This window comes from Erythranthe guttata, chromosome 2, assembly GCF_056151865.1.
Source record: "Erythranthe guttata isolate IM_541 chromosome 2, IM_541, whole genome shotgun sequence".
Lineage (NCBI taxonomy): Eukaryota > Viridiplantae > Streptophyta > Magnoliopsida > Lamiales > Phrymaceae > Erythranthe > Erythranthe guttata.
Window position 1 is genome coordinate 14899041 of NC_142534.1, and position 11270 is coordinate 14910310.

Here is an 11270-nt window from a genome sequence, read left to right on the forward strand (position 1 = left end):
ATTCTCAAAGTTTTGATTTCCGACTCTACCGAACTTGTTTCGAACGGAATTGTAATGCATATTAGATTCTCAACTCCAATCTGATTTAAATTTCTTAAAAATATTTTTTAAATTACAATTTTTTTTCACGAAATATACACTTTAAATATCAGTATTACTCCGTATTTTATATGACAAATGATCTCGGTAAAAAAAACTTGAATTCCACCAAATTTTCAACAAAAAGTTGAATTTTGTAACAGGGGTTTTGCATTCCGAGTTTCCCATATTTTTAGAAATTTTTTCGATCCGTCCGATTTTCATCTCTACTGCCACGATTTTGAGCTGAATTTTTATTTATTTATATTAGGGTTTTTTTTCTTTTCCTTTTGTCCTCCCTTTGATAGGCAAAACTGCAAATAGTGTAGAATATGTTAAATTTGTGGGCTTCATCTCATAATCGACACTACGTAGTCTACCCTTTATATACGATGGTGCGGCCCATGCATGCGAGTAATATTTCGGCCCAGCCCGTCTTCAGCCCACTTAAGGGTTTGGAATATTCAGAGTTAAATGACCGAGCCAACTCTCAATGAGTCGGTCCGACAAAAACTCGAGCTCCTTTTTCATCAGCTCATTATCGCCTCGGGGTTTTTTTATCGTACATTTATATAATATAACTAAAAATATATTTTTAGTTTATTTTATATTTGTTTAATAATACTAAATATTTTCTTAATAATAAAAATATTAATACAATTGTTTTTTAAATGACTTGAGCTCGAGTTCGTCAATTTTGATTTTTGATATCGTCGGATGGGCAATAACCCTTAAATAAATAATTATATAATGATTTTTATGAAATAAGATAATACTAGATCATAAAGTATTTAACAGTTGTTATATAATGAATTAATGAATTTTATATAAACGGTTGAGTATAATAAAAATTACTCTGACACATTAAATCCTACTACTAATTTCAAATTACAAAAGGGGTAGAAATTTTAGTAAAAGAAATGAATGATATCACGTGAGGGAGTCACGTGGCGAGCAATGAAGACCAATAATGGGGAATGTACTTGGGGCGTGTGTAGTAATAATTGGCGGTGGTAAAAGGGTACCACACTTTAGCAGACACATTCATAAATATGCCACCTTTGTCCCCATTTTTACTTAAATGATACTACTACCACCCTTCTCCCCCCACGCCTTTCTCTAGTCAAACAATAAATACTTTCTAATTTCTATCGTATATATAAATAAATCAATTTAATAAAATAAATTACTAAGTAGTAATAAAAATCATTTGAAAACAATTAGACAATTAATGAGTGATGACACACTTTTGCCTAAAGCAAGCCTCGAACACCGGGACACCCCAACATACTTCCACCTATTATGCCTATTCACCATCATTTCATTATTAATTACTAGTACTATTTGTTTGTCCCCAAAGAAAAGAAATTCATATATGCATATATACATATGAATAATTCGTGTTTCCGTGCAATAGTTTGCAAATTACATGAGATGTGTTAACTATGTTGGTTAAGCTTCATACGACGGGCTCGACTTATAAGTGTTAGACAAGAAGAATCGAACTCGTGTGATTAGATGTCGCGATCTATTTACAAGGTCTATGAGATGCTACACCTAATGAAAAATAAAAAAATGATTTTCTACTATAGATTTATACAAAGAACTACCTGCTAAGCACACATTCATATATGTGTGCGTTCACGTTCATCCGAATTCGAGGGATGTAGGTGAGTTTAGTAGAACAACTCAAAACGGGATCCTCCGATCTAGTGTCGAATATACTAAAAATATAACTTACATTTGACAAAAATGGACTAAAAGAGTACAGGGGATAATATTATGGTGAAGTTTAAAGCAGTATTGAAAATTTAAAGTAATAGTTGTCGGCCTCATAATTACAACTAGTCAACCACAGCCTCTCAATTGTATATTTTCTTACAAAAAAAACTTCTTATTCAACAGATAAAATTGGACACTATAAAGATGAATGTGTAAGTCAATGCGTAGTTGAAATTATAGTTATAATTATCTAAACAGAAAAATAAATTCGTAATTTGAGCATACCTAAATGAACGACTCAGATAGTGGCCGTAATTTATATGAAAGTTGGATAACATAAAAGACCATATTGCAAATGATTTGCAAGCTATTTAATTCCAAATCGATGGAGAAAAACAAATTAAAGGAATGCTTCTATTTTTTTTCATTTTTTTTCTTACAAACTATTACTATATATTAGTTAATTCTATTCTCCCACAAAATCAACACAAAGATCAGCCAAAAAAAAATTTGCTCAAACACATGAACAAGGCCTCATATCCCAACACTACTACCAAACACAAGCCACACAAAAAAAACCCAATAAATAAATAAATAAAAAAAAAGAACACTAAAAATAATTATATATATAAAAAAAGAAAAAAAAAATCTATATTTACAAATAATTAATCAGCAGGACCACCAGCAATTCATGCATACTGTAAGTTCTGATTTGGGGCCATAAATATGATATCAATTTATGAGGCCGCAGGCTGATGATTGTGACGGGTCGGGCTCTGCGAGAACGGGTGGAATCTTGGTCTGGTTACCGGAAACGGAACGGCCTTCAGCGCCGCCGTGGAATCCACCGCGGCGGCGGGGGCGGGCGTGGAGGCGACGCGCTCGCAAGAAGGGCACATGGTGAGAGTGGTGGCGGGAAGCTGCATGTAGAAAGGGTTGTTGGAAGAAGTCTTGAGGGATCTCAATTCCTGCAGCTCCTTCTGCAGCCTTCTGTTTTCCTCCGTCAGCGTTTCGCAGCACCGCTTTAAGTACTCGCAGTCCACCTCCGTTTGCTTCAACTTCGTCCTGCGCGCGTGTCATACACACACACACACCTTAAATTTATAAATACACACACACACACACAAATATAAATACACACACACACACATACCTTGCTCTTCTGTTCTGAAACCAGACTTCAACTTGACGAGGTCTCAGATTTAGCTGTTTAGCTAGCGCAAGTTTTTGTTTCTGCCCTTGTCCGAACAAATTAAATTTAATTATTCAAAAAAATAGAATAAAAATTGGATCTTTTTAATTTTTAAAATATTATGATAAATTTAAACAAATATATAACCAGAAGAAAAAAAATGAATAAAAATTCGATCTTTGATTTTTTTTTAATATCAATTATGATAAATTTGAACAAAAATATAAATTGAAACAAAATGAATAAAAATTTGATCTTTAAATTTTAAAAATATTATGATAAATTTCTACTCACAGGATTGAGTGTGTTGTGTTCTTTAAAACTGTCTTCAAGAAAAGCGGACTGTTCTTTAGACAATCGGAGCTTTTTTCTCGCGTTGAGGGCATTTTCGTCATCGTCGCTGGTTGCTCTGGGGGACGATGTTCTCTCCGCCTCCGCGCCGTCGCTGCCGGCGGCGGAGGATTCAAGGTCTCTCTTCTGACCTCTCGGATGCGGATTCCCGGTGGCGGTATTTCTAAACATGTTAAACCCCAGGTGGTGGCCGAACGGAGAACCACCACCACCACCCATGCTGTTAGTCGACGATACCTCCTCCGCCGCCGCCGCCGCCGGCCTGTTCACGTCAAACCCAATCCTCCCCGGCCGCATCCCCATATTTCCCGACGACCCATTTTCCGAACTCCCTTTAAAAAACAAAAGTTGGAATCTTTCTTCATGGGTTTAAACAATTAATAAGATATTAATTCAGACAGTGATTTTTTTCAGACAAACATAAAGATTCAAGAACCCACCATTATCAGAAGACCAAGGTAGATGAGAGGAGATCTGGGGAGGGACAAAAGGGACAAGACTCAGCTTCAACGGAGTAGTTTCCCCTCCGCCTCGAACATCATCGTCATCATCGCTCTCGTCGCCGCCGTCATCTTCATCACCGCCGTCATCATCGCCGTCATCTTCGGATTTCTCAGTTTCTTGATTTCCGACAACTGCCGGAGACTTAAGGCCCAAATCCATGCAGAAATCAAGAGTACCGCTCTTCTTTGAAATGGGTTTTTGCTGCTGGTTATTTTTCTTCAAGAACCCATAGGGTTCTGATACATCTCCTAAACTCAAGCCCAACTCCATCTTTTGCCGTATGAGGAAGAAGAAGAAAGAAAGAAAGGATTTTTCGAGAGAGAAAGTGAGTTGTAGAGAGAGAAATAGAGTGGTCAATCCAATCTCTGTGAATTTGTTTAAACATATATAGTTTACAAATTTTAATCAAAATTATTGTGTGTGTTTTGTGGGTGTTTAGTGTGTGTGTGTGTGTGTGAGAGTGAGAGAGAGAGAGAGGGGACAAGGGGTAGTAGGAGTGGACCAAAAATGTACTAAAGTCCATTTTTTTGCTTCACTTTATATTATATTTAATGATATGCAATTATCTTTTTATTTTCTTTTCTCCTAAACTTTTTAAGGTTTTATTTTCTTTAAATTTTTTTCTTGCAGATATTAAGGTGTTTGATTTTGGAGCATTAGGAAATGTAGTTGTGATGATGATTAGCATAATTAATGGAGGGGTTTGACCGACATACTCATGTTGACAAAAGAGCACACGTGAATTTAAATAAAACCCCTACTTTTTTTATTTTGAAGGCCCAAGACATGTCCCTCATTCAAGATTTTGGGGGACCCCTCATCTAATTAATTACGCCTTTTCTTTAATTAATATGGCCTAGCGGTTGGAGCAAGAGAGCTTGGGTCAATTGACCCAAGTTCGAATCCCCTTGCCAACGGTCGCTAGGTCGAGCTTGTCACACATGGTTAGCCTAGTGTGGTTTACATCTCTCGTATGGTTTGCAAGCTATTATACGAGAGTGTAGGTTTACCCAGTGCACCTATATGGTTGGCTGCGGGTTCCTGCATTATCAAAAAAAAAAAAAAAAAAAAAAGAAAAAAAAAAAAAAAAAAAATGTCCAAACAAACCCTTATGTAGATTGGTGTATTAGTTAACGGGAAAATATAGTTTCAGTTCCTCACATTAGCACAGATTTCATATTTGGTGCCTCAAGTTTAAAAAAGACATATTTTGTCCCTTATGTCATGTGTCAAAAATTCAACATGTTTAGTTATTTCTCTCAATTTTCCATTAAAACTAACGGAATCAAGCATATGCCTGTCAATGACTTAACTGACATACTAACAGTAAATTGACGAAAATGACCAAAAACGTTAAATTATTGAAACATGGGGGACTAAATGTATTTTTGTGAACATAGGGGACCAAATATGAAATCGGTTCAAACTTGAGGGATGAAAACTGTAATTTTCCCATTAGTTAACTATGATTTTCTTTTTTTTTCAATAAAATACTTGTAATGAAGTAACTCGCACTCAACCATATAGGTGAAGTGGGTAAATCTACACTTTCGTATAATAGCTTGCAAACTATACGAGAGACGCAAAACCGCTCTAGGCTAACCATGTGTAGCAAAGTACTTCAAATAGCAACCGTTGGCAAGGAGATTTGAATTTGGATTAATTGATACATACTCATTTGCTCCAATTGCTAGGTCATCACTTACGGGACATTTGATTGTAATTTAGATTCTACATGTAAAACGCGTCCTATTTTGTGTTACAAGAAGTGATCAAATTACAGTTAAGCCTCTATAAATACATACAGTCGGAATTAGGAAAATTCTATTGATTTAGCGAATTATTAAATTACCGAGTTAATAATTTTAAATATTTTCACCGAGTCGGGACCAGAAAAAACTATTATTTAATCGAGGTTATTAATTTATCGAGTAACTACTGTAAATGAAAAACTAGCAACTCGTTATCATATCAATTTGATGTAAATTTGCATCTACCTCCCTAAAATTAATTGGTGAAAATTGATTTAACAAGTTAAAATTGGAAGAAAAAAATTGGCTTGCTATTGTAAGTTGTTACACTAGTCATGTATTTATTATTTCAATTTCACTATACCCAAATCTTCTCTCTTTTCTGAGTGTAGAGTGAGTCAGTTACACTGTGTAGAGATGATGAGTACTCAAATACTGTCTTATGTTGTGTGATTAGTAGTTGGGTGCCTCTAATTAATTATAGGGTTAAATACAAAAACACCCTTGTACTATGGTCTTTGTATCATATACCCCCATGTACTACACATAAATATAAAAATCCCCCTGCTGTTATATTTTTTCCAAAATCTGACGAAAATACTCCTTCTAAGCCTATAAATATAATGGTTTGTTTGAGCCATTTTCCACTATTTTTTTAACATTTTCGGTTAATTTTACTTGGAATTTTTTTATATTTTTCTTCAAAACATTTAATTACTTAGATTTTTTTTCATGAGTAAAACCTTCTATTTTTGTCTTTTTGAATTTCTTCTTTTTTTTTTCTTAAATGTCCTCCGGTATTTCAAATTCTCAACAATAATAATCTTAGGATAAACTACCAGAAAACATTACAGAAAAAAAAATGAAGAAACTCAAAATGACAAATATAAAAAGTTTTATTTAGAAAATTAAAAAAATCCAAGCAATTAGATGTTTTGGAGAAAAAAAATATAGATATCAAAATTTTTCACGTAAAATTGACTGAAAAAAATATATGGTGGAAAATGGATATATATATATATATATATATATATATATATATATATATATATATATATATATATATATATATATATATATATATATATATATGTATATATATATATATATGTATATATGCTTGAGTAGGCGTATTTTCGTCATATTTTGGCAAAAAGTGTAATGTGAGGGGGGTTTTTGTATTTATGTGTAGTACATGGGAGTATATGATACAAAAACCATAGTACAGGAGTTTTTTGTATTTAACCCGTAAGTATAATGAACTCCGTATTTACTATTTACCAAACATAGTACCCAAAAGAAGGGGAAATTAAATTTGAGACCCAACCAAATGCTTGATGGTAATCAATAATCATAGCAATGGTTTGCACTTTTGAACGTTATTGCATTGATTGGGGGTGTAGTGGGGGGTATTGGGTAAAACGAACGAACCGAAAATCGATGAAAGGGGAAGGGAAGACCTATCTACTTCCACAATTAGTCGGGCAACGCTCGGACATATGGGTAACCAAAAAAATAAAATTAAATTGGATGGAATGGATATATCGTAATTGACCTCGTCGTAAAATTTCGAATTTCTTTCAAAAATACAAAAAAATAACTATTTCAATTCAAATACGAGTTCCAAAATTTTTAGGATCTAGAATTCCGTTCCAATTCCAAAAGTTTCGGAAAGTTTAAGAATTTTCCAAAATCACACAACTTTTGAAAATTTTGATTTTTTTTTTCTTTTTTGTAATTTTTTGTAAATTTTAAATTTACAGTTTACATCCCTCAAGTTTACAACAATTTCACTTTTGGTGCGCCATGTTCACGAAAACAGATTAGGTCGCTCATGTTTCAATAATTTAACACTTTTGGTCATTTCCGTCAATTTACCATTAGTCCGTCAGTTAGCCAGTGTTCACACATGCTTGATTCTGTTATTAGTAACGAAAAACTGATGGAAATGACTAAAAGTGTTGAATTTTTAAAACATAAGGGACCAAATATTTTTTTTGTGAACATGTGGAAGATCAAATGTTAAACCAGTCCAAACTTGAGACATGAAATTTGTATTTTTCCCAAATAATAACAGTGACTTTTATCATATCATCAAGATCATGAATTTCACCAATAACTTATTGTGAATCACCCAAAAAAACAAAGTCATGTCTTTTACCTATGTAATTCATATTTATGATGAATAATGATTCTTAATAACCAGAATATGAAATTAGAACTTGAACTAAAGAAGATGAAGGAACAAAAATATACAAAGTATCAAAATTTAATATGTAAATAATTATTGTTTGAAAAAAACATATTATGAACAATTACATGATAATCTATTATCCAATTGCAACCATTGCTAGATGGTCACTTCGGAATTTCAAGATGAGACAATTTTAAATTTTTTTTCCAACTTTACCCTTAGATTAATGAAGTGATAAAGAGAAAATAAAAGGCCAAAAAGGGCTAATATTTTGTCAAATAAGAATTATTTCCTCCAATATCAAGAATATTTAATAACTTTCTTAATTAGTGTATAATACAGTTAATATGAAACGGATGCAGTATATAATTAAGATAGAACAATTTTCAAAAACCACTTAGCTAAGCATGCATGGCTAACTAGCTTAAGCAATCCATGGTGTGGGGTTCACAAAAAAGAATTATGGTACCAAAAAGAATATTTTAATATAATTTTTTTGATAATCATTTGATTAGCCGACCATGGACCCATTCCCATAATCCTGATTAGCAATTAAAGTATAATTAATATATTGTGAAAAGTGACATAATCTGATAATCCCATGACCTAGTCATGACATAAAATATAGAACAATTCAACCACCAATATTATATGTCAATCCAATGATTTGAGTAACGTTTTGTCTATCCCAAATTCATCTTCCTCATTAAAAGGATAATAAAAATGAATAAAATAAATAAATAAATTAAACATGGAAGCTTTAGGGTTTTGGAATTAGGGGGATTTTGGCGTGAAATGAGAGATTACTGGAAAAATTAAAGTTTTCATCCATCAAGTTTGCACTGATTTAATATTTGGTCCACAAAAAATATATTTGGTCCTTCATGTTTCAATATTTTACCACTTTCGGCACTCTCTGTAAATTTACCGTTAATTCGTCAGTTAAGACGATGAAGGACACACATTTGATTTCGATAGAACGAACTAAATGACTAAAAATGTTGAATTTCTGAAACATGGGATACCAACATGTGTTTATTGTGAACATGGGGACCGAATGTGTAATTCATGCAAACTTGAGGGATGAAAATTGTATTCTTCCCAAAGATTAATGTTTTAGAAACTGTCTATGGTAATTATCGTGTGGAAGTTAGTAGGAGAGATTCAGTTTTCATCCATCAAATTTATACCGATTTCACATTTGGTCACTCTACGTCAAAAAAAAAAATATTTGGTGCTTATGTTTCAAAAATTCAACTTAATCATTTCCGTTAATTTTTTTATTAGTACCAATAGAGTCAACATGTGTCCCATCACTACCTTAGCTGACAATTAATTGACGAAAATAACCAAAATTATTAAATTATCGAAACATGATCAATCAAATATGTTTTTTTTATATATAATGACCAAATATGAAATTAATACAAACTTACGCGTTGAAAACTGTAATTTTCCAAAAATTAGCAATTCAATTACTTTATATCTACCTCTTATTCTTTGCCACTTGCCAAATCAAATTCTAAAAATCTTTCAAAAAACGGGGATATAATTGTAATCCTATTCAAAGATTTTGAATGTGACAACTCTTGCACACCTATCTTTAATTATATTTATTTACTTTAATTTATATTTAATTGTAAGACAAAGATCATTTGCGTTGACAGTTCTAGTGCTTTAGACCAAACAAATTAAAAAAGAGGTAGTGCCCACTTAATTTGAGTGCTTTTCCTCAATTATTTTTAATTCCAATCAATTATGTAAAGACCAGTGAAAAAGAACAATTGATAATATCAGACATTATTGTAAATATTTATACATTTAAACATATGTAAATTAATACAGTCGAGACTAGCAAAATCTAATTAATTTAGTAAAGTATCAAATTATCGAATTAATAATTTAGTATGTTTACAGAGAATCAGGATTTAAATAAATTATTATTAAGTGAAATTATTAATTTATCGAGGTTCGACTGTACCTGGAACCCAATGTTTACATAAAAGTAAGCCAATCAGCTAAGAGAAGATTGCATTTTCTTAAGCCTTTACACTTTGCTGATAAATTAGAAATATCTATCTAATTGTCACATTTTAAAAAGTAATAAAAAAGTCTAATTACATAATTAACCGTTCTGTTCAAGATAAGATTGGGTTACATTATATCACACTAAAACTGTTCACTTAATCTTTTTTTTGAAGAAAAGATGATGCATATTATTAGGCAATATGTGCCAAATGGGTAGGAAGTGTAACACCTTCCGTACAAGAGTGACCATAACATTTAGCTATCGCATGGGCCAAACAATTACCCGAGCGTTTAATATATTCAAAACAACAAGATGAAAAGGAAGACGCAATCACAATACTATTTTCAATGTACGCACCAAAGGATGCCGAGTTGACGGAGCAGTCACGTAGGTTTTGGATAACCGAGAGATTATCACCTTCAATGATAACTTTGGGCCATTCAAATTCTTTAGCTTTTACCAGAGCTCGGAAAACCGCATGAGCCTCTCCGTCTATCGCCTTTGGACGTCCATGAATTTTATATGCCGCCCACCAGACACATTTACCACTATCATCTCGAGCAATACACGTTAGGGAGTAGAATGTTTCTCCCACCGGAAACGCGGCATCTACATTAATTTTTATCACTCCTTTTTCCGGTGGCTTCCAATGAGCTGGATGACTTCTACTCCGAAGCTCGAGGGGTTTAGTCATTCCCTGCATAAACTCCGCTAGATAGGCAATGCTCCAGCTCCAGACCTCGTTTAACGGGGTCCCGTTTTCCCCGTGGGTTTGCTTGTTCCAATTGTCCCACAACTTCCACATAGCTATCACCACCAAACAAACTTCATCAACTTTAAGCTCCTTGAGTAAAAAGTCAACCCAACCCTTTGATGACGCCATTTTATCCTCCGCGAATAAAGCCAGCGGTAGTGCCCTCCAAACCACCTCCACCCCGCTGCATTTGGTGATAATATGGAGGAATGATTCGTGAGCAGCTCCACATTTACGGCAACGAGGATCTGTGACAATTTTTCGACGGTACAGTTCCAAGTTAGTCGGCAAAATGTCGGAGCATACACGCCAAATGAAGATTTGAATCTTCGGAGGAATAGTTAGCTTCCAAATTTTCCTCCAGTCGAAGTGTGGTAATCCGCTAGTCGAAGACCCATCTGCCCCACGATCATGCTGGAGCGGCAAAATAGACGTCAAAATGTGATGGTAACAAGAGCGGACCGTAAACTTACCGTGATTTGAGAACCGCCAGACCCAACGATCTTCAACTTGAGGGCAACCGATTGGGACTGCCATTATCCGATCCTGATCCACCTGCCAAAAATTATCTGCAATAATTTGGAGATCCCATGAGTTCGTCAACGGATCAATAAGATCCGACACTTTATTCGGGAAAGAAGAATCATTTGGTCTCCTCGTAAAAATCCTAAAACGGCCATCCTCCATCAGCCATG

At 33.8% G+C, this 11270-nt stretch overlaps 2 protein-coding genes across 2 annotated transcripts; both read right to left on the bottom strand.

Moving 5' to 3' along the window:
* Nucleotides 1–2302: 2302 nt before the first annotated feature.
* LOC105969569 (homeobox-leucine zipper protein HAT14) lies at nt 2303–4196 on the bottom strand. The gene is made up of 4 exons (XM_012994341.2): nt 3784–4196; nt 3287–3675; nt 2954–3033; nt 2303–2865 (listed from the first exon to the last, which is right to left on the bottom strand). The coding sequence occupies exons 1-4, from the start codon at nt 4115–4117 to the stop codon at nt 2538–2540; spliced, it is 1131 nt and encodes a 376-aa protein (XP_012849795.2). The 5' UTR covers nt 4118–4196; the 3' UTR covers nt 2303–2537.
* A 5815-nt stretch (nt 4197–10011) lies between these two features.
* On the bottom strand, nt 10012–10704 carry LOC148772432 (uncharacterized). Its single transcript, XM_088815037.1, has one exon. It carries the CDS (start codon nt 10702–10704, stop codon nt 10012–10014), a length of 693 nt encoding a protein of 230 aa, XP_088671163.1.
* Between the last annotated feature and the right edge of the window lie 566 nt (nt 10705–11270).

Excerpts from the sequence above, each read along its gene's own strand:
- LOC105969569 (XM_012994341.2), bottom strand. The coding sequence starts at position 4,117 with ATGGAGTTGGGCTTGAGTTTAGGAGATGTATCAGAACCCTATGGGTTC. Across the intron at positions 3,034-3,286 it reads AACACAACACACTCAATCCT|AAACAAAAACTTGCGCTAGC; the intron begins GTGAGTAGAAAT and ends GGACAAGGGCAG. Across the intron at positions 2,866-2,953 it reads TTTCAGAACAGAAGAGCAAG|GACGAAGTTGAAGCAAACGG; the intron begins GTATGTGTGTGT and ends ACACGCGCGCAG.
- LOC148772432 (XM_088815037.1), bottom strand. The coding sequence starts at position 10,704 with ATGGCGTCATCAAAGGGTTGGGTTGACTTTTTACTCAAGGAGCTTAAA.